Source organism: Nansenia antarctica, assembly GCF_963989245.1.
Source record: "Nansenia antarctica genome assembly, chromosome: 5".
NCBI lineage: Eukaryota > Metazoa > Chordata > Actinopteri > Argentiniformes > Microstomatidae > Nansenia > Nansenia antarctica.
In genome coordinates this window covers 60,071,609-60,097,372 of record NC_137690.1, presented here as the reverse complement: position 1 = coordinate 60,097,372, position 25,764 = coordinate 60,071,609, and the positions used below count along the sequence as shown (strand labels likewise).

Below are 25,764 nucleotides of genomic sequence, written 5' to 3'. Positions count from 1 at the left end.
ACACTATTAACGAAACAAATACTCCATACATGTTTGTAGGCCTACTTGTCATTAGGGATATGTTTAAGATATATATTCTCACAAAATCGATACACTCTCTTCGTTCATGTTAGAGCGTAGGAATGATTGAAGAAATAGTGAAAGTGCACTTTTTAAAAAACAAAACAAAACAATGGTCAAGCCAGTAAAATATAGCCTACCCACATTAAAGGGAACTGATACTACCTAAGATACTACCTAAGAAAACTATTTAAAAAACGTTGATCTTTGAATTTAGAGGGTATTGAGATCTGAACCAACATTCCTTAACAGCAGACTACCTAACGGCACAGTCGCATCTGTCCTAATTTTACCTCCAGTTTCAATTACTTGTATCAAAATTGCATTAGAGGAACCTTTTTCGCAGGATTTGTTATTTATTTCAAAGATGAATAAAGAGAACTAATTGCGTTAAAGTGCCTTATTCAAACCTACGAATATTGATTGGTTGAATGCCCTCTCCCCTCGTTATCTTTGGAGGTACTTTATCTGTTTTCATAGCATAAGTATTTCTTATTGTATATGTAATATTGAAAGAGCCTGTCCCCGGATCCATATGACGAAATTGTCATGAATATTTGCATGATTTCGAAACCGCAAAGATGTAACCTACCTCAGATACCACGTCAAAGGCCACTTTCAACAATATTTAAACACTGTATATTTAAATATTTCAACACTGGATAAGTTATCCTTTGTATTATGTCTAAGTATATGTGCATTGTATAATTGTGTTGATTTTGTATTTTTCATCTTCAATTTCACGTATAAATGTTCTAACATTATTACGAAGTTTGTTTTTCTATTGCTGTGTGAGTCTGCGCCCATGCATGTAGCCTATTTGTAGATAGCCTTGTGTATTTGTGTTTGGGCTGCATGGAAACGTCCGACTGTTATTTTCAGAAATAATTGTTTAGCAATTTGACCGTTGGAAATCTTCTAAATGTTCATTTGACACTATCTCACTAAACCAACTGACGATAAGGGACTCCTGACTATCCGTGTCATGACATTTTGTAAGTAATAAAATAGCCTGACCGAATGAAAACAATGCCAGAGAAATTCCCAGTGACGACGACTAATATAATAATATAATTCACTGAATCTTTAGGAAAGTCACAGAATAGACCATTAGTTAATTTCGCTTTCATTCGATGATATTGACTTGCACAATGCGTTGTCAAGAAAAATAGGCTGTAATGAATTACTTCATTATGCGTTAGGCCTATGAGAAGTACACATGTTACATCACTGGCTTATACTGCCTAGCAAAGTTATGTAGAAAAAATGTCGACAGATTTCAATGACAGATTTGGAGCTGAGGTATGGCAACTATGAGGATACGAGACTGGGCAGGCTGCATGAGGATATGACTGTAACTCATGTGCATTCCCCCTCATCTCGGTAAAATGGCGCCTCACTGTGACCTGCGCCTCCACCCCCCCCCCCCCCTCCCCTCCTCTCTCTCTCCCTCTAGCACTGGGTCATAAATCCGTTGTTGTTTATGAAAATTTACAACATAGCAATACAACTTTACGACGCTCCGCGGCTATCCATTGGCCACCCCTAGTCACGTGGCATGGAGCCGTGAACATGAACTTTTTAATGTATAATTTCCTTTACCAGAGTAGCACTCATTTAAAAGTCTCTGTCTGCCACACAACCATTTGTGTACGGAGTCTCTGCATTGGTCATATTATAGTTATTTTCTTTTCACCATTGTTTTCGAGGATTCTTTTGATTCTGTTCAGCAGGGGCATGGAGCATAGCCCCTCGCCTGGAACCGGACGGTTTGGACTCATTCCCGTTCTCGTCACGGTTTGGCACAATGGACGAATTGAGCCCGAGTGTGTCGCCTGACCCCGGGAGCTCGCGGTTCTTTCCAGAGATACAGCTGGCGCGTCAGGAGATGCTCCCCGGTCGCCTTATCCACCTGTCTGTTTACTCCCTGGGTCATCTCCGCATCCCACGGCAGGACACGTCAGATACGGTAAGATGTGGATACTTCCTCATCAGTTATCAGTTTAATTTGGCATTCATTTGGTAAGGAAATTATAATGATTTAAAATGTTTACCTGTGGTTGTTTCGCCTATTTTAACAATACGCTTGTTTGATAAAGTGCATCAGTATTCAGTGTTAGCGGGTTATGTCATTGAAATTAATGAACGATCGATTCATCATCTAATTGAACTGAGAATCAGGTCAAAATAATTTGGATGATGATTTGAATGCAATGAAATATAGCATAATCGACAGCTTTCTTTTGGTCATATCTAAATGTTTTATACAAGCCTTCATTAATGTTAGCGTTTTGATCATGATGATTTAAATATTTGTTTTGCGGTGTATGTTTATATTAATTGGTTTTGAAAAGGATTGCTCTCAGCAGCTCAATGTTAGATATTGGCCAATATACTTGCTCATTGTTGCCCTCTTGTGGGAAGTTTGTCTGCGTTTTGGTAAAATCACAGCTTCCCTTGCTGTGAATCCACAGTGCTCATGGTGTTTTGTAAACACAGACAACTCTTAGCATCCATTAAGATTTGAACAAAACGATATTTACAGTATTATTTGAATGCTATTTTAACGAACAATATATTAGCTCGATTTTTTACTGATCTAGCATGCAGGAAGGCTAGCTCAGCATCACAGGAAAATGTCTCACCCTCTCAAGGAACTATTGATCTCGATTGTTGACAATAGTATTGATAATCACAATAGTAATACTCATGAATGATTATCATAATCATTACATTCACATTATTGGGTATTGTGTAGCCTATACAGTATTGTTTTTCATATTATGTTTGTGTTAAGTTCTAACATAAACAACAGTGTTATCTCGTATATAAAGGCCATTATCTGGAACAGGATAGTTTTGAGTCACAGCATGCTCTAAGGCTTTAGTTGGTATTATAAAACAGATGAGGGATTCGTCTGGTTAATCAAATATAGACATAAGGACAATAATAATGTCTTAAGTCTATGAAGACCAACATTGTCCTCCTGATTAGCCTAACGATATTGTGTCACATAGGCCTAAGTACAGTAGGCCTAAATCACATTTAGTGGAAAGATCTGACATTTCTCCACGATGTTATAGAGATGTGCTTTATTCGAGCTCTACAGTAACTTTCTATTGCGGTAACCCTAACCCATAAACAAAAGGCAGCATTCATGCTAGACATTTACATTACTGTCTTTAAATTAAAAAAAACAGTGATGTCATCTAATGACAACAATGACATTTAAAAGACCGAGATACTGTCTGATTCGAAGTATTGGTGAAGTACAGTTTTCTTGCCTCGTCTGAATTATCTTGGCTATGCAATAGAGCGTTTTGTTTCACATGTTTGATGGCTGTTTTTGCATTTGTGGCATGCTTCCTCATTCAATTAGCCGATTGGCTCTACTTCTATCCTCCTGTCCATTCAAAGGTAATGAAATCAGTCGAGAAATAATGGAATGTGTAGTTTAATGCTGTTCTCTTGCATTATATAACTCCAAGGGATGCGGCTTCGTTGGTTATTACGTGCGTAATATGGGCTGTAATGACATTAATGATGGAATAAAACTGAAGCGTATAATGAAATTGTACTCACTCAGTCCAATAACTCGGCTACATTTCATATAGTTTCTGCCAGTACGTGCCTGCAGAGCACGCACCCCCCTCCATCCCTTTATCTGGCGCTCCCGGAGCCTGAAGGTTCTACCAGATGCCAGTTATTCGAGTAGCGCAATTAGTCATTTCGCTTTTTCTTTTCCTTTCTTTTCCTTTCTTTTCCTTTCTTTTCCTTTCCCCCACTTGTACAGAAGTTTTGTTTCTTTTGCACTTCCTGGTTGTGCCCTTGTTCCCTAGGGTATAGGCTAATTTATTGGGAACTCTGTTTCTATTGGCCAGTGATAAATCAGCCTTTCATGCATATCCTTAGTTACAAATACTAGCTAACAACCCCAAACAGCCAGTGTGCACAGAGCAACATCTTTACGCCTTCACTCTGGCTTGACTACCATGGTAATCTCAGGCCCAAACTCTGCGTAAAACACCGATGTACACATCTGGCCTGCATGCGCGCTCGGCTCGGCCTATAGGCACAGCCTTCTGGGGCTCTTACACGCTCTGAGAGTCCACATCTTTCGGACAGACATAATTGTCCACTACGCTGCTTGTGCCAGCTCGTGAGCTCAGAATTATATGGTTCTATCTCCGTTTAGGGCAGTTCAGAGATATTGAGCGTCAAAGTGTTTACATTCCATTATGTTTTGTGAGATGGAACCTTTGTATTTTATGAATTACTAACTCAAAAATGTCAACATTTTAAAAATAACACCATACAGGCATTAATAAACACCTAATGGATCAGATTATGTAAAAAACTCAATTTTGACAAAAATTGAGATAGAACCTTATAATTCTAAACTCACGAGCTGCAAACACACTTTGTTGAATACTCAAAAGTGATGAGAACGTAAGCTAGTGTGTTTTGGGGGCTACGGGGAAAGTGGATAACTAACGAAACCAAGACTGGTGGCATAGGCTACTGGAGAAGGCCATGGTGGCATGCAGCTCTCTCGCCCAGACTCTATCGTATATAAGGGTTTGTAGCCGCACTGCTGCTGTTCGCTGCGTCTGTTAGCCGTACTAACCCAATTCCAGCTAGCACCACATGACATAACAGCTGCTATTGTCATGACCATCAATACTTCTTCTCAAAGAGTTAACCGTTCTCCCTAAAGTTAAACCTTAAATCAACAAACAATGTAACTTCTATAATGGTAGCGGAATAGTAGCCTATAGGTGATGCTCAAACATCCGGCCTATAGGCTACAATAATATTGAAGTATTACAGCAGTCTATTTTGTGTGATTTAATCCCGTTATTATGCGTGCTGTTATAATTCGTGCTGTTGTTGTTTTTTACATTCATATTCATGTTATTTCGTACCCAATTTTAGATTGCTAATTAAATTGATGTGGGTATTAGGCTATACGATGTGAGACGCGAGTTATTTTGTTTAACATGGCGTCATCTTTCTCTTATAAATCCGAGGGTGATGATTTTTATGGCAGGTAATGGCTCGACGTCGAGCGAGACCAAGGGGAATCTTTTTTTTGTCCCTTGAGTGGAGGCTATTTGCATGTTAAACACACTTCTTTAGAAACAGAGTGATATGGTATTTGTTTACCGTAGCTTATTTCGAGACAAAAATAATAAGGCATGGCCTTGTTCATCTTCTTTATTCAGTAGTTTATTTTCCTTATTTTCCTTCATTCCCAACCTTTTCTCAATGAAAAGCAATTATTTAGTTGGCTTCTTACTCGAATTCAAACGTATTAGCCTACATTTGTCTAGTTTAGTCCGTTTAGGGAAAAAAGTAAAAATATATATATTTTTTTTTCGTAACGATTATTTAGCAAAAGTTAGAAGAGATTTTTCTGAATCAATATCAATATCGGCTACAAGATCATTAGGCCTACTACACACACAATGCATTGTGTCAATTTCATGGAAATGCAATAGCGTTTATTTAGGCTACATAACTCAAATTTTATTTGAGCATTTTTTATATTGAGCATGGGGAATTTATTTACCTTTTTAAAAATCGTAGACGTGTAGTAGGCTTCATTCTAATATACATTATTTGGGTATGCATCTCATTGTTTGAAAGGTCAATGGCCTACTCTCTCTTTACAATACACGTTTATAGGTTTTCTTTTTACACAGCTTGTAATTTCAGTGATCTTATAACAACTTTGCTTTGCTTATCCTTAGATACAAATATTGTCGTTATGCAAAATATCCCTTTCCACGGTGGATTAATAGTTTATAATGCAATATATTTATAATTTTTTGTTCTGTTTGATTTGTCCTGTAGATAATAGGCAACTTTAGGCCTGTTTCTATCCAGTTGTAACGATATTATGTTAACCATCGAATTCATCTGCGTACCATCAGTGGAGGGGTCGCATTTTCAGTGCTTTTCTTGCTGTATTGTTTGGAAAGCCATCTCTTTTGCCGCAATGGTCGTTAACCTCTGAACGACCCCGTTCAGAGCCCACGCCTAAAAAACCCGACGCAGGCAGTGCGCGACTTCGGCCAGAGGATGGCGCACGACGACAATCCAAGAGATGAGTGTCGAGGCCTGCGAGCGCCCGGCCCAGGCACACTGCGTCGCGCGCACCACTATCCACCCAGATTTCCTATTTGTGCACGAGTTTACCTCTTGAGGTCATCAAGCAGGATTTACGACTGGTCAACAAAAGCACGTGATTCTCAGCCGTACCCCATATTTGGGTGTCTACGTAAGAGAGAATCAAGTACATGTTCTACTCATTTCCATAATTCATCATAAATTGTGCGAGGGTGCTATAGAACGCGCAAAACCATCAAGAGCCACAAATCAAGCACACACGTTGTTATTTCCTCTGAAAAGAAAAACTACAATACCTACTACAAACAATATTGGAATTGTCAACCAATGAGCTCCTATTTTGTAAACTCATTCTGCGGTCGCTATCCCAATGGCGCGGACTTTCAGTTACATAATTATGGAGACCACAGCCCAGCAAACGAGCAATACAGGGGCGACTCAACGACCATGCATTCCAGCAGGTACGGCTATGGTTACAACGGGATGGACCTTACTGTCGGTCGTGCCGGTACCGGCCACTTTGTCGACAGCGATCCGGCGCCAGGCTACTCCCCGAGCCATTCGATTGCCACGACGTCCTCTGTCGAGCCGCCCAGGTACTCTCAGCCCGGGAGCGCCACTGGGACCGCGTCCCTCTCGCCTCCACCTGACCCGCTCCCGTGCTCCTCTGTCGCGAGCTCGTCTCCGGTCACCGAGTCTCAACCTCAACACCGAGCTACAAAGAACTCCATAACGAGCCCCTGCTCCACCTCGAACTCGAGTTCGAACGGCGGCACGCTGTTGAGCCGGGAGTGTGGGTCCAAAGCCTCCCCCCTCGAGGAAGAGAAGCCAGCGGGAAGCGCGCAGACAACTTCCCAAAATGTCACCGACGCCCAGCCTCAGATATACCCGTGGATGAGAAAACTGCACATAAGTCATGGTAAAACAGCTTTGTATACGTTTTTAGGTGAATCAATGTTTATGTTTGAATGTTAAAATGCATGCTGTTTGTGTGTATGAGCGACTTTGAGGGTATTTAGTGTACGTGGAGATGGCATGCCTCAGCCATATTCAACTGTTCTCGTTGCCATATTTTGATCCAGAGAGCATTATTGTCTTTCGATAAGATACAGATCCATAGTTTGTAATAATATTATAGGCTTACAAAGAAGAGTAAGACGCCATTCACGCCACCTGTTCACCTCCAACTTTGTATTCAAAGTAGATTCGAGAAAAGATTGGTGTAGGCTAATGTAAACATTTGTGTGTATGCATTCAGAAAGTGATCATACAGAAGTTTTGCCTTGTTCATATTTTAGATTTCATGTTTTATTTGTCATTAAACCTTTTCTTAGTGATAAAGGTGTGTCTGAAAGGTGTACATGGTGTGTGAATGTGGATTATGTGTCTGTGGACTTGGTCATGCGTAATGCATGCGTAATTAAAATGTAGATCTATCGCATGATAACCATTCATAAACTGTAGGTAGTATGTATAGCATACTTGTTTATTGAATGCAAAACATTGTGTGTTCTTGGTCTCATTGGTTGCATCATGTGTGTTACTAACAGACGGTCTGACCGGACCAGAGGGGAAAAGGGCGAGAACAGCCTACACGCGCTACCAGACCTTGGAGCTCGAGAAGGAGTTCCACTTCAATAGGTATCTTACCCGCAGACGGAGAATCGAGATAGCGCACGCCCTCTGTCTCTCGGAACGCCAAATCAAAATCTGGTTCCAGAATCGGAGGATGAAGTGGAAAAAGGACAACAAACTGAAAAGCATGAGCATGGCTGCAGCAGGGGGTGTGGGGTACCACCGTCCCTGATATTTGATTCCCTGATGAGCACTTAAAAAATAATACAAATGTTTGGATAATTCCCCTCATCTCATCAAAAGTGCGAGAGACATTCTATGGGCTGTCACGGGCAGTAAACCCCACCGTGTCCAAGCTCCGGCCTTTCGAAGCTTCCTCTCCTTACTTCTTTTTTTTTTGTACAGTTTGTTTGTTTGTTTATTTGGATCCCCATTAGCCATTAACCAATGGCTACTGTTAGTGGGGTCCTACAGTGACAATGCTTATGTGAGTAAAACATTGTGTTCTGTACATATCTGTCTTGACCTGGAGGAAAACAAATGGGAAATGTGTGTTTGTTTAACTTATTAAGCTTGAAGCTATTGCAAATAAGTCCATACGTATCCAATAAAAGTTGTGTATTGCACTCAAAAACACTAGGCCTAGAATCTCAGAATGAATGGGTTGATCTGAGCTGCTTTTGTGTATAGCATACGTTTTCTATGTACTGAATGTATGTATTTATTTGGTTAATGTATTGTACCAAACTGTCGAACTTGTTCAGACAGACTAATAAGCCTTATGTGATTGTTGTGTGCGTTGTGAACGTGTGACGGATCCGCGGTTCCGACTCAGTGTGTGTGAGTGAGTGTGTGTGTGTGTGTGTGTGTGTGTGTGTGTGTGTGTGTGTGTGTGTTTGTAGCTGTGCCTTTGTGTCCTTCTTTTGCTATTGTAAACCTGTTCACCTGGTGCAGCGTCTTTGCAGAATGTTCGTTTGTGTTTTAGTTTTTCTATATTTTGATGATGGTTGCATTGTGGATCCCATCGCCCATGTTGTATAGCCTATAGCTCCATCGTGATAAGCTTTTGTAAATGTTTTTAAAGAATGACTGGAATTTGACAAAATATGATAATGATGATGCCGATTATAATAAACTTTCTACTGGAACGACAATATTGCCTACAGTATTTTAATTGATATCCCGCATAATTATTGGCGTGTCGATATTTCTATTAGTTTGCTGATATGTCATATAACAAAACACAAGATTATGGGCCTTCGAGTCAGAATTATTAGTCAAAATTCACATGATTTAGCCTAAAGTTTGACATGTTAAGATAGGCTTAGGATCAAAATAATAACAATAAAAACTATTTTACAATGACAGCACTCTAAATTTTAAGAGTTAGATTAAAAAAAAATCTTTCCAGATTGAAATCTAGAAAATCAACAGGTAAAATCTGTATGCGCTCTCTTTACTCACCTCTGCGCGTGGACAAAAGCGGTCCATGCCAGTGACCGGCTCCAGGGGCTCTGCATCCCCTGTGCTCTACCTCACTACTCTCATGGAATCAGTTCAACTTTTAGAGCAGTAAACTTTATTAGACTGGTTCCGGCTCCCTGACATTTGGGTGCCAAATGAATGGGGGTTTTGTCTTTGAATTAGATCGTAAAAATCATCCAGAGCGCGGCCAGATAGGCTCACTGGCCATAAACAGTCACGTGGTGGCCATTAAAGTAAGTTTTATGGTTTTGGGGAGTTGACAGTATATTGCACATAACATATAATCGTACTGACGCGAGGCTTCGCCTGACTCTCTCTTTTGCAGGCTGTAAGTGTTCCTTGACCGTTACCGACGCTCTTAGCTCAGACTGCCTTGAGATGGACCGGACTCACGCTCGGAGACAGCCCCTGTCTCGAGGTAAGTTACACTCGAGTAGCCTGTAGCTTTTCCATCTATTCTATGCTAGCGTGGCTTAGAGCAGTCACCCTGTTCTAAACAGCATTCTGATTGTGTTCGGTCGCTCTATCTCTCCATATTACCCCATTACGCTAATTTGTCAGTTGTGCTGTGCTAAATACTGGTCTCGGCAGATGTTGGGCAGGGTTGGGTCTGGCTCATGGACATTTAATTGCTTCCTTCCCAGTATAACTTGTTTCCCTCCATCTGCGGTGTAACTCATAATCATTTTTTGCATGTGGGATAATTATCCCTCTGTCCACTTCCACCCCCACAACCCTTCTTTTTTAATTCGTCTTTTTTTTCTTCCTGGTTATTAGCCTTATACGTACTTGATTCTTTGGCCCTTCATATAGCCTCGACACATTCATTTGCCGGACGAGCCAATGTTCTCCAAGCTTTTATGTATGCTCAACTGAAGTTTGTAATGATATGCAATGCTCGTTTTGTTATTTTGTATGGAAAGTATTAAGTTAGGAACTTTGTTGAAGTTACAGTTGTCGTTTGGCCCATGGCATCAGGTGGGCAACGTTGGTGTTCCAATGGTTTTACGATAGCCTGTGCAATAAACACATTGCAGAGTAAAACAAAGCAGAGGGACTTAAAACAACACGGCCTCATTTGAAAAGCAATTCCGCTTTGTGTCAGCCACATCATTTTGTGTTTTTGGGGTAGTAAAGTTCGGATGACCTCTGGGACAATTCTACTCTCGCTTTGCGGTGACCTCTTGTCCGAGCACTTTGAGGACGTACGTCTGGGCGTAGGTGAACCAAGTCACCAGTTATTCATCTCCAAAAACATCGATTTATAAAATAAACACATATAAATGTGTGATTCTGTATTGAGACGAGGTTGCCCAATTATTGGTTTTCTTCCGATTTCGTAGGGTATTTTTTGCCTTTAGTGGATAGATACAGTGCACTGGTTGTTTTTTGGTAAATCATGATGCTATTGTGTTAAGATGACTTCACATTTTGTGAATATCCTGCTTTTACTTTACGCGACATGAGGTGTTGATGCAAACGCATTAGCTTTTGTGGCAATTCGGTATTCCTGAATGTGAAATATGTATTGTGTGTTGCACTAGGGTTAGGGTAAGCCTTTTTACATTTATTTGCAAACGGTTTGGGTTTTAATGTCGTAACAACTCGTGTGGGTAGGGCCTATACATGCAGAAACGCTAAATTGTTATATTGTATTGTATATTGTATATATTGTATTGTTTTTAAGTCGTCTTTGTTCTTTCCATTTCACATGATTGTGGGTCAAAAGGATTCCATAGAGATATTTTTTTCAGTACATATTTGTCAGTACTAACCCTAAGTACAAAACAAATCCCTCTGTGCTAGGGAAGAAAATATTAGGCAGAATAAAAAGTATGACTGCATTTAAAAAAACAACAACTGGCAAATGGACGTGGGCTGATCCGAACCATATTGTCAATTTCCACCGATTTTTTTCTCTCAGCAATGGAGGACATTGTCATGTAAACATGTTAGTGCAACGAAATATGGCTTTGGCCTATATGTTGCATTTTGTGTGATGTCAGAAATTAAAGCAATTATACTAGGTGACAACATCGTTGTGACGTTATGCAGAAATTAGGCCCTCACCAACACACAATTAAAAGAAAATTCTAATCGCATCCATGTACGCGTTTCACAACACGCAGATAATGCCTGCCAGAACGAAAGAAAAAAAAATAACTCCCCTGCTCGTGGTTCACCGGGAGGTCAGCCATAACAGAAAGATAAATCTGCATCCTCGCGGAGCCACCAGCAGAGCTCGCTTTAGGCCAAGTTCAGTGTCACCCTCCGCCTGGCCTTGCTTCTTGGAGAAGGGGGAAACGCTCACATAGGTCTATAATAATAATACACATAATAAAGACTCGAATGGATAATGTAATTTGAGCGTTTTATTTAGGATAGTAGAACATGTGCTGCATTTTTCCAAGAGGAGGCAAGAAAGCACCCACACAATATATATATCATGGAACACATATCTTTGTCCTGTTTTGCTAGCCTTCACACAAACTTATACAATTTGCTAATTGTAGCCTATTAGTAATGCTAGGCTCATATTAACTAAGGAGTGCATTATTCTCTCATAGAGTGAAGAAAAAGATACAATTTTACTCTATTACCTGTATTACTACCATCTACTACGACTAATTATGATATTCATTAGAATACTTATTGTAATGATAACAGAAATGCATAGTGCAAATATTTTTTTCCCGTTTTAAAGAGCCAGAAATCTCGCCTGGGCAGCAGCCTCGCTGGGGTGGGACTGATGAGCGCGAGATAGCGGGGTAAGATGAGGAAAAATTGGGGTCAAAAGTTTACGCACTGAACAAGTCTCCGTCATCTGTTCAGCCGGAGCTTGATGCCAGTGCTATAATAGCGATCTTGACTCTTCGCACAAAAGATAGAATAGCTTTGAATTACATATGTTGGACGGTGCACTCCAGGTGAACCCTGGAAGCGGGGTGACCCCGAGTTAGGGACCACAGGGAGGAGACCCCCACACGTCCCCAGCCCCAAGATTGAGTGGCCAGCATTTTATTAGGGCGGTTGATTGGTGAATTCCCTTTGAATAAATTGCATTTGATATGTTTGGGGACGAGGGCAAAATTTGCATTTTGAGGATTGATACTCCCGCCCCGGTCACAGGGTAATGGTTATGCCCATAGCCCCCAAATGGAGCCCCCGAACTCCTTAAAAAACATTTAGCCCCGCTTCTTCTGCTGAAGAGAAATCTTGTTTTCAGGCGTATGAAAGATATAGAACAAACCGTGGTTTATTTACAAAGCGAGGACATATCATATTCTTTATTTTATATATAGCAAATTGTTTTTACATTGTATTGGTTAGTACAGACGTCTTAATTTATAGGCTTATATTACGCAAGTTTGCATTGCATTGCGGGTGGATCTTTAGAATACTATATCGAATGCAGACTTAATTTCCGCAACAGCTTCAATCTTTACCCCATTATTGCCATAAACAATAGTAGTTCGAGGCGATTTTTTTTTTTTTTAAATGCACCTTTAGAATAGTTTCTCTATATATATTTTATATGATCCTGTAGCCTATATAATACCTGTTAGATTAGATTACTCTTTAGGCTATACGTGAGTTACATCTGCACTTGGGTAGCATGTTTTGTATTTGCTTGATAAGCGATACCCTGCTAGGTACCGTAGAATAAGTGTGCGAAGTTGCTCAAATTTGCTTGAAGCATTTTATCTGAAATCAACCACCCTGAATCCATTAATGTATTCCCATACGATTCGATTCAATTTCTGTAGACTACAACAAAGCCCATAGAATATGCGACCCATTAGTAATTTCTTTATCCATTTAATTCAGAATCACCAAAAGTAAAATATTAATCGACGTGTGTCTTTGTACTTTATGCAGTATTATTATTTAGCCCACATTTCAAATGATTCTCTTACCTTCTACAAAGAGTTGTTAGAAGGGTGCTATAAACCAACGTGTAATCCCAGATGTTGAAAAATGTCAGCACTTATTTGATGCTGATATGAAGCAGTTGATTTATTTCATATTTTAAGGAAACATGTCTAAAGTTGATAAACATCTACTTTTCATGATGTGCGAGGAGTAGTGTCATTGGGGGAAATTGGGGCACGCAACAAGTATTCACTGTCTTTATATCAATACTTAGTCTGATCAGCGTCTATATTTGCTGTATTGATTTGACCTTAAATACATTCTGTAGACGACGGACCTTGTGGGAGCCACAGGCAATCGGTCAATATCGTCAGCGCACTTCTCTTATGATCTTAATTTACAGTAAAGTGTCAGTATTCTTGGGCAGAATTGGCTATACACTTCTTTCTCATACATATAGCCCACCCTTTATAAATTAGTAATGGTAGCCATGACGTTATAACTGAAGTCTCAAAATATCATGAATGAATTCTATTTGCATTCTTATGGAGACATTTTCAAGGAGCCATATTGCTCTATTAAGATTTCAAGATCTCAAAGAGGACAGCATTTATTACAAATAAATGATTTGTTGACTTCTCAAATGAGAGAACTAAGACTAACTCAGGTCGTTCCAAAGTAAAAGTAAAACAAACTTTTCTAAGACACATGATAGCCACCGTGGTTCAGCAACAAGTCTAATAGCTAAGGAATAATATATCATTCACTCGAGGATAGGGTTTGAAAGTGGATAATTGCCAATGCCCATATTTAGTACATACTGTATATAACACTGACATTCGACTGTAAATTCAGATATCAAGTAAAGTATCCTTACCGTGGACATTATGTTGATAGATTATCTCTCGGGTGGTCTCTTGGCTATAGGCCTACTGCAAAGTGGAGGCAAGAATAACATATTTCCCTTGTCGTTCACAATTAGTTGCAGGTGCAACATAGGCTACTGTGGTATTAGAATACCTGCCAACCTATTTAGACGAGTAAAAAAGCTGTCCTGTACACCAAGGGCTGTCCTTACTGTCTGAAACAACACCAACAAGTCTTATGGCAGCTTTACTATAGGACTATGTTTTAAACCGGAATAGCAGTAGCATCGATTATAACCGGAGGCCTAACAATATGGTAGTAATTTGACACGGTATACACGAACTCCTCTAAATCAATATAGTCTATATTGATCAGGAGAAACTAAAACTCAGTTCAGTTGGCTAACCTCACTTACAGGAGTGACTTAGTCGACGCAAGGCTTTTTCGGATTGAGCCTATAACTCTGCGCTTTATCATGGCTTTGCACTTGTTTTTTTAATTCTTTTTTGGGGTGCGCTAAGGTGTTGACCCGTGCTAAGTGCTCCGTTATCTCCCCAGAGTCGAGCAAACCCTGGAAAACCGAAGTCCAAGTCCGGGGTGAACTTCAGGTCACTGCGTCTAACAAATATGAAAATGTCGCCTCTTTGGAGAAGGGCACGCCTTGTTGTTTAACAAAGACTGTCAATGCCCAAGATTAATCAGAAACAAAATGGAAACGGAGTCACTTTGGGGTCAGAGAGAAGTTATCACTGTTAGGGGGAGCGAATAGAAAGGGGGATAGAAAAGGAAAAAAGAAAGCTTTCAATATTTCCGAAGTTTGGCCTTTCTTTTCACGGCGCGCGGGGCCTTCTTCACGTGGACGGTCGCGGACACCTTCCGTAGTGTTGCCCCTGCGTTTGAGAAGGCTGGCACGAGATTTTCACCGAGGATTTGTCGACCAGGAATAGCCTACAGAGATGGAGGGCAAACAGGTCGTGGAGATGGCAGTTGACGAGGCACTGTTGACACAAGGCAGATACGGTCAGAGATTATTTCTGTATACTTCTGATGATTGCACTTTTGCCATAATTGTACAAAAAAAACTACTAAGTGAGTGTATAGCGTCGAATATGACGTAGGATTTGACAGTCTGATTTGACATCTGATAGTTGCTATAATAATAATCATAATTATTATTATGATTATTATCATTATAATTGTAGGCTATTTATTATAATTGCTTTATTTGTTATATTAGTGTTATTACCATCATCATTATCCTATTATTTCTGTCAATAGTATTCGTAGTTTTATACTATCAGTAATATTGTCCATTGTCCCATTCAAGAAAAATAAATAAAAAAGATTTAACTAAGATCTTTGACTAAATAAATGTAGGTAATGCACAGTAAATTACGAAGTCCTATATTGGTACCATACATTAGTTACTCTCAATCAAATTTAGTGACTTCTCAAAATGACCCATATCTTCTTGTTTACTGTATAGCCTAAGTTGATAGTAGAAAGTGCATTGACATGGATGTTTTGATGCTTATTTGAGAATGTTGAGGACATTTTCTTTGAGCTGCTGTTCTTTTGATCAGAAATGTTCTCTGTCCACTCCCCACTTATTCATTTACCTGCACATGATTTACATTTCTTCTATAGGATAAACTTTGGCCATGTCAAAATGACTTGATATTATAGGCTTGTGTATGGCCTAATGTAGCCTTTTTGCAAAGGGAATGCAGCAATTTTGAGAGATGTATAGGCCTATGACTGACTGTACATCTTAGAGACGCACTACGATGTGAGTGTTTTCTGTTATGTTTGGTTTGAGCTAACCTGGACAAACATGTAGCTTCTCTTTGATTTGAGACCTAGGCCTATACCTGGTGGATGCTTTCGAGGTTCCCATTTGCTAGTTCTTGATCTATTTGTGGCGTATGCTTACAAACAACTTTCCCTTTTAATTACCTGATTAGCATCTATAAGATCACCATTCAGGTTTGTAGGTTCACGCAGGCTTCAGAGACCGAATTGATTTGTAAAGGAGAACATTTGGGGCTCCAATGCAATCTTTGAAAATAGGAATGTTTCACTTTTCTTATTTCCGAGAGCCTTGTCTCTTTTGAGGGCATCATTTTGTGATAGCCATACCGAACATCTTTTTCAGGGCATGGTGATTTTACTAGTAAATGAGGGGTCTATTTACTCTACTTTGGTTTAGTCCATGCAGTAAACTAGTGACTAGATTGTGCTTTCTTTATCAATTTTGATTTAATAAGGAAAACATGAACGTAGGCTGGTCCGAGCAATTTTCCTTGTGCCAATGTCAGGGTTTCCATTGGTTCCTGTTTACATGATGCCCACAGGAGACACGGTGATTGGTGGCAATTTACACGTGACCAGACAACTTTGTACATTTGACAGGGAGTAGGAGGGTTTTGTGGAGATCAGAAAAACGACAGCGCGATAAAAATTAGTATTGTTGCACTTCACAAATTAATGACCATGAGTTCGTACTTGATAAACTCGAACTATATCGAACCTTCCTTTCCTCCATGCGACGAATATCAACAGAACGGATACATCCCCACTCCTACTGAGTATTACGAACGGCCAAAAGATCCGGGCTTCCCCCATCACGGCGAGGCGTCGTATCCGAGGTCAAACTACACAGAACCGAACTACGACTACGGTAATGTTCCCACCAACGGTCTCGAAGATTTCACCGAGAGACATCACGCACAACCTCAGCCCGTTCCACAGAACCACGGCCCCCGCCTCAACCCAATCCCAGACAGCGGCGCAGGAGCGAACGTCAGCAAAGACTGCAGCATCGCCGGTGAGGTTTATCCCGGCGCACAGAAGGGCAAGGAGCCGGTGGTCTACCCCTGGATGAAGAAGGTCCACGTCGGTGAGTTATCGTCACGGTTAAATACCGGAACCACTGAGAAACCACCACTGGAACGTACGCACGCCCATCGAGGCAGCACTAGTAGCACCCCTTGCAACGGCAATTTACGACCACCGAGCAGCGGGGTCGGTAATTAAGGACCCTCGTAAATTTTATTGCCTGTGTTCGTCTGCCGGGGCCATGTGTCTTTGTTGCTTTTTAACCAAAAGTACCTCCACGGCTGGACTCCAGCCAAAGTGTAATAACCAAGCCCGCTGTTTTTGTTAATCATTTTCTAAGCTTGATGTGTCCCTGGATACGAACGCTTGTACACATGGCGTCTCCAAATTAAGGTCATATACGCAACAGAAATAGGAGAAAAACGACCACCAAACTTAGGTTAGGCCTATTTGGATTTTCCCATTAGAAAACGCCTTTATAGTAAACATAATCTAATGCGCCCACAGTGGAGAGGCGAAGGGTTTGGACTTGGGTATGCTTAATGTGACACTAACACCTGCTTGCTTGTATGCTTTTCTTCAGTCAATGCCACTTACAATGGAGGAGTGCCCAAGAGGTCCCGCACTGCCTACACCCGCCAGCAGGCTCTCGAGCTGGAGAAAGAATTCCACTTCAACCGCTACCTGACCCGACGCAGGCGCGTGGAGATCGCGCACACGATGTGCCTGTCTGAACGTCAGGTGAAGATTTGGTTCCAGAACCGACGGATGAAGTGGAAGAAGGATCACAAGCTGCCGAACACCAAGATCCGTTCCGCGAGCTCGTCTTCGTCTTCGTCCTCGGGAGCCCAACAGCAGCAGATCAAAACAGGCAGCACGCACCAGCAGCTGGTTCCCACGCCGTGCACCGCGAGCCTATAGTGATGGAACCTCGCGCGAAACACGCCAAACCAACACAGACTGAGAATGGCAAACAACACAGAACGGAATTTTTGTGGACCGATTTTCGAGTATGTCACACATAGTATTACCCCCCTTACCCTGGCCGTTGGGCCTATGTCACATCCATTCAACCCCTTTTCCCTCTCAACCTCCTTTCTCCGTTTGTTCGCTCTCGACTCCAAATCCACCACTTTCTGCCAAGATGGCAACTGATATGTATGTATTTGTTTAATAAGAGAGAAGGATAACGCACACTCAAACATGCCACAAGACTTGGATTATATGTACCGTTGCATAGAATGAAAAGAAAAGAAATGAGACGAGGTGAGAGTAATTGGGAACTCTTTTTCTTTTTCTTCTATGCAATCTTTTTGTTTATTCTCATGGAAAGTTCTAATATACTTGAAAGACAATGTTTAGGAACACTCGAGGTGCCCGTCTGAAATCAGACAGCTGTTCTGGGGAGTGCACGTTCAGAGTTATGATTTAGCTTGTGTGTGAGTGGATTGGTTTACTGTTGAATGTGTTAAGTCATGTATCGTCCAGGTGACTTTCAACCCTAATGTACATAGCGAAGGCACAATAAAGAAACCATTTTGTCAGCTAAAATACGTTTGTTCGTGTAGTAGGCTAGTTTTATCTGTGATAGTGTCATATCTTGTGGTGTGATCTAAACTGTGAATATGTGTATGTTGTCTAATTAATGGACGTTGTATTGTAGTAGTATAGGCCCATGCAAGAAATTGTTCCTGTGAAATAAATATGTACTTCCATTATATGGCTGATATGGCTTTGGATGTTATGATATAGGAGGATATGTTGGGCTATATGCATTGGATTGTAATGAAGTAATGTAGTGAGGTCATGACTGCTGTTGTTAAATAATAGCGTAAGTAATTTGTCTATTGCGCATGTGAAAGGCTGCACAAAGGACGTAAGCATTGTTTTGGTTTGCAAATTCAGTCCACAAGCGTTCATTCAGTTTTCTGTAAAGTGTATACCCTGGCAGTATTCTCTACACAATTGAACAGTTTACTGATTCAAGTTAGTAAGTTAATGTAACCTTATTCTTAAACTTTGATTAACACCATTTGAATCAGTTATCCAATAGGCCTAGGCGTACTTCCAATTTACTGCTCGGCCTTTCTATATCAGAAAGGTTATTATTTTTAATAAATACAATGCATCTAGGCCTACTTATGGATAACTATGAATTAATAAACGATTTATTTCCTTACCTTATTTTGACTAAACGATTATTAAATAAGTCGACAAATCGATATTACAGTGGTGCAACTGATAGTGAATGGGAACTTTAGATTTGTTCTGACCTAAGCACAAGTTATATTTGTCTGGACAATACCACAGCACACCAGTAAAGATTAGGAGCGTTCCAAACATATTCAACATAAATGTATAGGCAAAGATGCACAATTATCCTTATAGATTTGTGCTTAATAATAAGGCACACAGTAAAAAAACAAAAAAACAATAGGACTTCATTCTCCACCATGTACGGGCGTTATTTATGAGTCATATAGGCTATCTGTTATAATCAAGAGCAAGAGGTTTAGGTTAGGGTTAGGGTTAGACTTGATAACAAAATGTGTAGGCTTAGGCTCACAAATGGGTGATAAGCTACTGCAATTGTAATAAAATCAAGGATAAAACGGTTAACTGAATTTAGGCCTGATGCTAATGAGGCCTAGACTATGTATTTGGCACACATCTGGTAGCTATGTTTTTTTTTTCAATTATAAGGAAATATCCCCCAATCTTCGGTGCACCACTGTGTGAGTATTGGTTACTACCTGCTATATCCAAACAATCAGAGAGTTCAACCAGAGGACATGAGAGCCACTGGCCAATCATCGACTCAGAACACTCCGGGTGACCCCTGACCTTAGACACACACAATGTCCAGACCTCCGCGGCGTTTTCTTTCTTTTCAATTGTTTTATTTGCGCACGAGACAATGCGGAAACAAAATGGCGTGTAGGTGTGCAACCGTGCTGATAATTCACTCAAAGTCATCTCTGATGCTATTCGTCATATGTGATGTGTATCAGATGTGTGCAAAAGGCAGGGTTGAGACAAAACATTTTGCCATTTGCTATTAGAATCTGTATTGAAAAGGGGGCCTATGCTCTAAATGCCCCCATTTAAATATTTTTTTTTACAGCTATTGTGGAATCTCTTCCACAATATTTTGAATTGCTTCTGTGAACGGAATTATTTGTTCTTCAATGTCTTTATTTTGGTCAATCTCAGCGGCGTACAATTTAAGCATTCCATCTTTGATATAGCATATAGGCATAAAAAACGCATGTGTCTTGTGTCCATATAATGTCACATTTATAATGTCAGACAAGCAGCATATTATCTTCACAGACTGGATGTGAACTATAAGAGCAGTCATGTTGAATGTCACACACAAATACCTCAAATGAAACATTCCGTTTTGTTCTATAGGCCTCTTCAATGCCAGCACTTGGTGCAGTATTTGGCAACTGGATGATTGGCACAGGTTGTACGCATGCCTCTCAAGATGTCAGATAGTTAAATTAGAGATTTGAGCTAATTTAATACTCGAAAAGAGGTCACTCCCAATGTACTGAAATTTTAATCTGCTCTACCACGTGACATTAAATTATGGATGCCCTCGAGTCAGAAATAGATATGAAAATCGGCAGTATTTTCATTTGAAGTGATCCTCGGTGGAGCGCAAGTCAAATATTCTCTCTGCAAAGTCTCCTTCTTGTCTGTCCATTCCCTGGTGGAGGTAGACTGTCATGACTTCTTGTGAGTAGTTTTTCTTGTTTTTGCTTTCTATGTCTCATAAGCTGTATACTACTAGCTAAAACAGGTGCGTTAGTGTAGATATTACAGTGCTATAATAACATGTATGACACGACTCTCTTCAGATCATTGGTATTTGATTGATTTATGAAAAACAGAATGTTCAGCTGCTGGTAACTGGGCTTTGTGTTCTCTTAATGCAACTGTAGCCTCGCTGTTCTATGGGTTAGATTCCACTGCTTGGAGAGTTGTTCCTCTGTTTGGCCACAATGCGCAACTGTTCATCATGGCTGATGGAAAAACAAATACACCATATTTTTGAGATGTGTTCAAAATGTTGATATTGCAAAGATGTAGATGTTCACATGACTAGAAGAACAGTTCAGACAGGTCAGGTATATATTGTGCCATTTAACTTGTGTGGAGCTTTGATGTTACAATTGCTGTGGAAAAGTATACAAACCTTTATATAGCATCAGTTACTTTCCATAAACATAGCAAAAATTCTCGTACATAAACTAAACACATGAGGAGACGAATACGAAAGTGAAACTTTGGCATAAAACTATCGAGAACTCAAATACAGCTGGAAAATAAATTATAAAAGTGATTGAAGTAGGCTATTGAATGATTGCTGAAACTGGCTTATAACCTGTATAATGGTTTCAAGGGTGTTGAGCCCAGAAATACTCAAGTGGGCATAAATAAAAGAATGGAATAAAACATAGTAATTATCTAACCCCTTTACACAATTGGCACCGAACAAGGTTGATATGACATGTAAATGAACTCATTCTAATTCTAAGCTTATCTCTTCTTATTTCCTTGTACATCCCTGCATGCGGTTCTTCTCACATAAAATCTCAATTGCCCACTGGGGACATTGATGCTCACTCTAAATATTGATTCCCGTTGTATTCCGTTCAATGATTCTGATGATTAAAGCTGAAGTAGTTTTGTTGAAATTATGCATTTTGAAGTTTCACAAAAGTGTGTGCTTTTTAACCCTTAAGAAGCGACGTTTCAGTTGGCAGATATTAGAAATCTATTGTTTAGTTGGGCACACAGCTGAAAAGGCACCAAAGTCACAAAGGACAATCAGCAACTATGTTAACAATTAACAGAACCACGCAGCAAAAGACGACTCCAGGCTATATATGATGGAAAATCAATTTAGCATAGTAATAGAAAACACATTTTCAAAATGACTTTGATAAATAGGTTACTATTAGTTTATTGTTTTACATCTCAGATAAACATAATGTTTTTTGTGCTGTATCATCTTTTGGGCTTATCTTCATTCGTGTATAATTTATTACATTGAACTTAATTATTATGATTATGATGATGATGATGATGATGATTATTATTATTAGACATTCTTAAGTGGCATGGTCATTTTAAATAGGGGGCTATATAAGGCTATATATGTAGGACAACTTCTATCTATATATGTAGAATAACAAAAATAATATCATGATGGCTTTCATGAACATATAGGCTATATAAAACAAACCACCAAAGCAGCAGTCAACTCCACCAAAGAAACAGACTTCTCAATCTGAAAGCCTGGACGCCAAGCTAGGCTGGGGCGTTGAATTTCGCATTAGCCTTGATGTTGGCCGATGTAAACCCCTGAGAAAGAGTTATCTTCGGTTGAGTGTATTGGTAACCCAAGCCTCGCTGTTAAGAGCTCCAAATGTCAACATTGTAGGGAGATATACCGCCGTCTGGCGAACATCCAAGGCGGAGCAGTGACGAGAGGTCTGCGGCTAACACTTCTCCTGTACTCTTGGTGGCCATCGAGTGTGGAAGTTTGGTATGTAACATACTAAATCTGTGGAAAAAACACAACATATTTCATGACTTAAACAGTTTAGGCCTGTTCACTTCTGAACGCAACAAGCGACCACGGAAAAAGTGCTAAAACTTTTCCAATGGCATAGCTGTTGTTAATTATGCACTGGTCTCCAAACTCTCATTGATTTTGACCCAAAATAACTTCACACTCGACTCTCCACGACGTTGCTCGGGTCAGGGAGAAGTTCAGGTGCGGTGGCGAAAGGTAGCGTGGGAGCGCGGTTCTGTTTTCCGTCCAGTGTCAGCTCGAGCCCACACGCTGCTGGGGGAGTTGGAGGCTACGCAAATCTAGCCGCAAGGAACAAAACAGCGACATCATGAAATCAGAGGCTACCATTTAATACCTTAATATATATATATCAAATAGTAGGCCTATGTATCCCTCCCATAACATAGAACAACATTATGTAATCAAAACAGGCCTATATGCTAATCAGAAGAAACAAATATATTAATACTTTAATACTCATCATTCATGAATTCGTAGTCCTCTCACTCCCAACGTTGTCAACAGTGATCTGAAATTATCTGAAAAGACACGATCTGCTGCTGGGTTTTAAAAGTTTAGTTTATATCGCTCAAGTTGTATAGAGAAGACAAAGGCTGGTGTGGTGTGGGAGTGGGATGAGGTCTGTGTCCGCTCGGAGTGATTCATAGTTGTGGTGGAGCTTTCCACGCCCGCTGCTCCGTGTTGACGGAAAACAAGCGCCAAACGGTGCAGAGAGAAGAACAGCTCTTCCGCCCATGGTTGAGGCTATCCCAGTATGATGAGACTGCTTATACATCGCCCTCACAGGCCCTATTATTTGTAGGCCTTCATATCAAAGTAAAAAAAGCGTAATTATTATGTGAAAATTCGAACAGTTCATTCTCGTGCTACCACCTTTTCCCCTCCACACACTGGATTCTAGTTTGCCCTCTCTGCGCAAACCTATAATTTCCAGCATCACTCGTAGGAAATGCGTAAGCGCAGGCAGGTTGAATTTAGGGTCCCCGCAGTGACCAGTTGGGTGAACAACCCACTCTTTGAGAGGTCCCATATGCACCTCTCCTCTCTACTCAGTTCTGACTGACATACACTCGCCCCTCACGGCCATCGGGACGCACACCTTGCCTTGCGTTCGGACAGGTAATTATAAGACGTTTGATTTTCATTTGGCCGCCAGCATATTGATGACTGAGTGCCTGTGTATATCTTACGGGGGTATATTATGGACTAGAGACATTGAGGCGGTATTGAGTGCGCCTGCACTCTCCAACTCATCCATATAAGAGGGGGTAACTCTGGTGTTGAGTGATCAGTAAGTCACACGTAAGGGGCTTCCTCGAGGAAAAGCCCTCTCTCTCATAGTGCGAATTATCACACAGTAGCGTAAAAACACTTCTCCTGTTCTACAAGCTCAAAGCTATGTACACTTGCCACAGCATATTATAACAGGATTAGCGCTCCATGCTTATGTTAATAGGCACCAAAGATACTACACTCAAAAAGTGACAGAACACACACTCCTCAGAATGGGCTATGATGATGAAAAAAGCAGCAGCGCTGTGAGAGACCTGCTCCTCTGCCAGATACATTGCAATGTCATGTACCCCTCTTTTTTCTCTCTCCAAAGTGATCCGTTTCTCCTCAGGGGCAATGACTGCCTCCATTAATGATTCACGGGCTCAAATAAAAGGGATTTAAGTTGACGTTGCGTCACGTGAGCGGGGCGCATAATACGGCGCGGTGTTATGGCACGGGGGAGAAAACCGGAGCCCCGGTCTGGCCATATACGATGCTGATTTTACGCGCGTTACCCCCACTTTCTGTGAGTGGAGTCGGGGCTTTGTAGACTTTGGAGAGGGGGAGAAAGAGGGACAGTGAGAGAGCGAAAGATAGAGGGTCTCGTTTTTGTGGATGGTATTATACTGCTGTCACGGACGGATATGTTTTTCCACGCGGACAGAGTCAGAGCCCGTGCTTGGGGAGGATGGATTTTATTTTGAGGTATTTCCGCCGATTGTTCATTACTGTCGTGAGTTATTGCCGCGCGAGGCAGAGGTCAGTGAAAAAGTGCCCGTGGTTTTGCTAGGGCTGAAAATAAATAGAGCTGTAACATCTTTTAAAAGTCCAATATTCATATTCATTTCACAAATTAGGCCTATGAACCATTACAACGTTTTAAAAGCCTACACTATATGTGTGAACATTTTTAGCTTGGCTTAAAATGTCTATTATCACTTCATGCGCCTAATCAAAATGAAATAGTATATATAATATATATTTCCATTTTCATTTGGAAGAGAATACACAGGCAGCCACAGTTTTGTAGTATATGCAGCCCAACTTAGTAAGCTATATATTATGTTTGAAGTTGGCCTACATAGCCGTTTGTAAATAAACCCGGCCATTTAAATGTCTGTTGGTAACAAAAACCCAAACAGAGGAGGTGAAAGCAGTCACGACGTCCCGCTCCGAGGTGTAATTCCTTTCCCTATAAAATACATCAATTTGTGGTGTTATACATGAGTTTTCTAGGGAAAGGATAAATCAAATTGAGGTACATAAAAAGTAAAGAAAAGCTGTGGGGTTGTGCTGCTCCACCAGGGAAACGAGGATATAATGGAAGACGGAGTGCCATCCAGGACCGCGCGGCCGCGTTGAGGTCACGGCGCTCGTGTGTGATTTATGGGCGCGGGGACTTGGGGCAGCCGTTGCGCGAGAGCTAATGACTATTCGATCCAATTCCAATGGTGAAAAAATACACACAAACAAAGCAGCTACAACAACACATTTTTATTGCAGTTTTATCATTATAGGCTACAAACGTTTAGATATAAATCTGATAGTTGATTTCAATATGTATATATGTATATATTCATCATTATTATTAGCCATTGTTGAAAAAATATATTAGCCTATTGTTATTATTGTTATTGTTATTATTATTATTATTATTATTATTATCATCATTATTATTATTATTATTATGATCAGGCTATGGTTATTAGAATGGTCTTGGATATAGAGGTGTTATTATCAATGTGTTTTCACTCTGAATGATTAAGGGAATCTTCATAACTTTGTCGCAGAGTGAACGAATAACAGCTCCTACAGCTAGCAGATACAAGACAATTATTTAAGCCACCATGTTATCGAAAATTCGAATTTGCATATTTTTGTAGGCCAAGTCTGCTCAATTGACATGATTTATCGTTCAAAAGCAATTAATTCAAATGTCTATACACGTTTTTGATTAAGCTACCCTATATCATGAGCATTTTAATTCTCATGTTAAGGATACTAAATTGAATCCATATTGATATATTTTCCTTGATGTGGAGAAATTA

The 25,764-nt window shown here is 40.3% G+C and overlaps 2 protein-coding genes across 2 annotated transcripts; both read left to right on the top strand.

Moving 5' to 3' along the window:
• Positions 1 to 6,519: 6,519 nt before the first annotated feature.
• LOC308159057 (homeobox protein Hox-A5-like) lies at positions 6,520 to 7,999 on the top strand (the record flags this gene model as incomplete). Its single annotated transcript, XM_080532812.1, is given in 5 exon segments — positions 6,520 to 6,790; positions 6,793 to 6,828; positions 6,831 to 6,845; positions 6,848 to 7,111; positions 7,743 to 7,999. Coding segments are annotated over 5 exon segments (843 nt in total).
• An 8,480-nt stretch (positions 8,000 to 16,479) lies between these two features.
• On the top strand, positions 16,480 to 17,751 carry hoxa4a (homeobox A4a; the record flags this gene model as incomplete). Its single annotated transcript, XM_080533086.1, has 2 exons — positions 16,480 to 16,891; positions 17,414 to 17,751. The coding sequence occupies 2 exons, from the start codon at positions 16,480 to 16,482 to the stop codon at positions 17,749 to 17,751; spliced, it is 750 nt and encodes a 249-aa protein (XP_080389212.1).
• Positions 17,752 to 25,764: the final 8,013 nt, after the last annotated feature.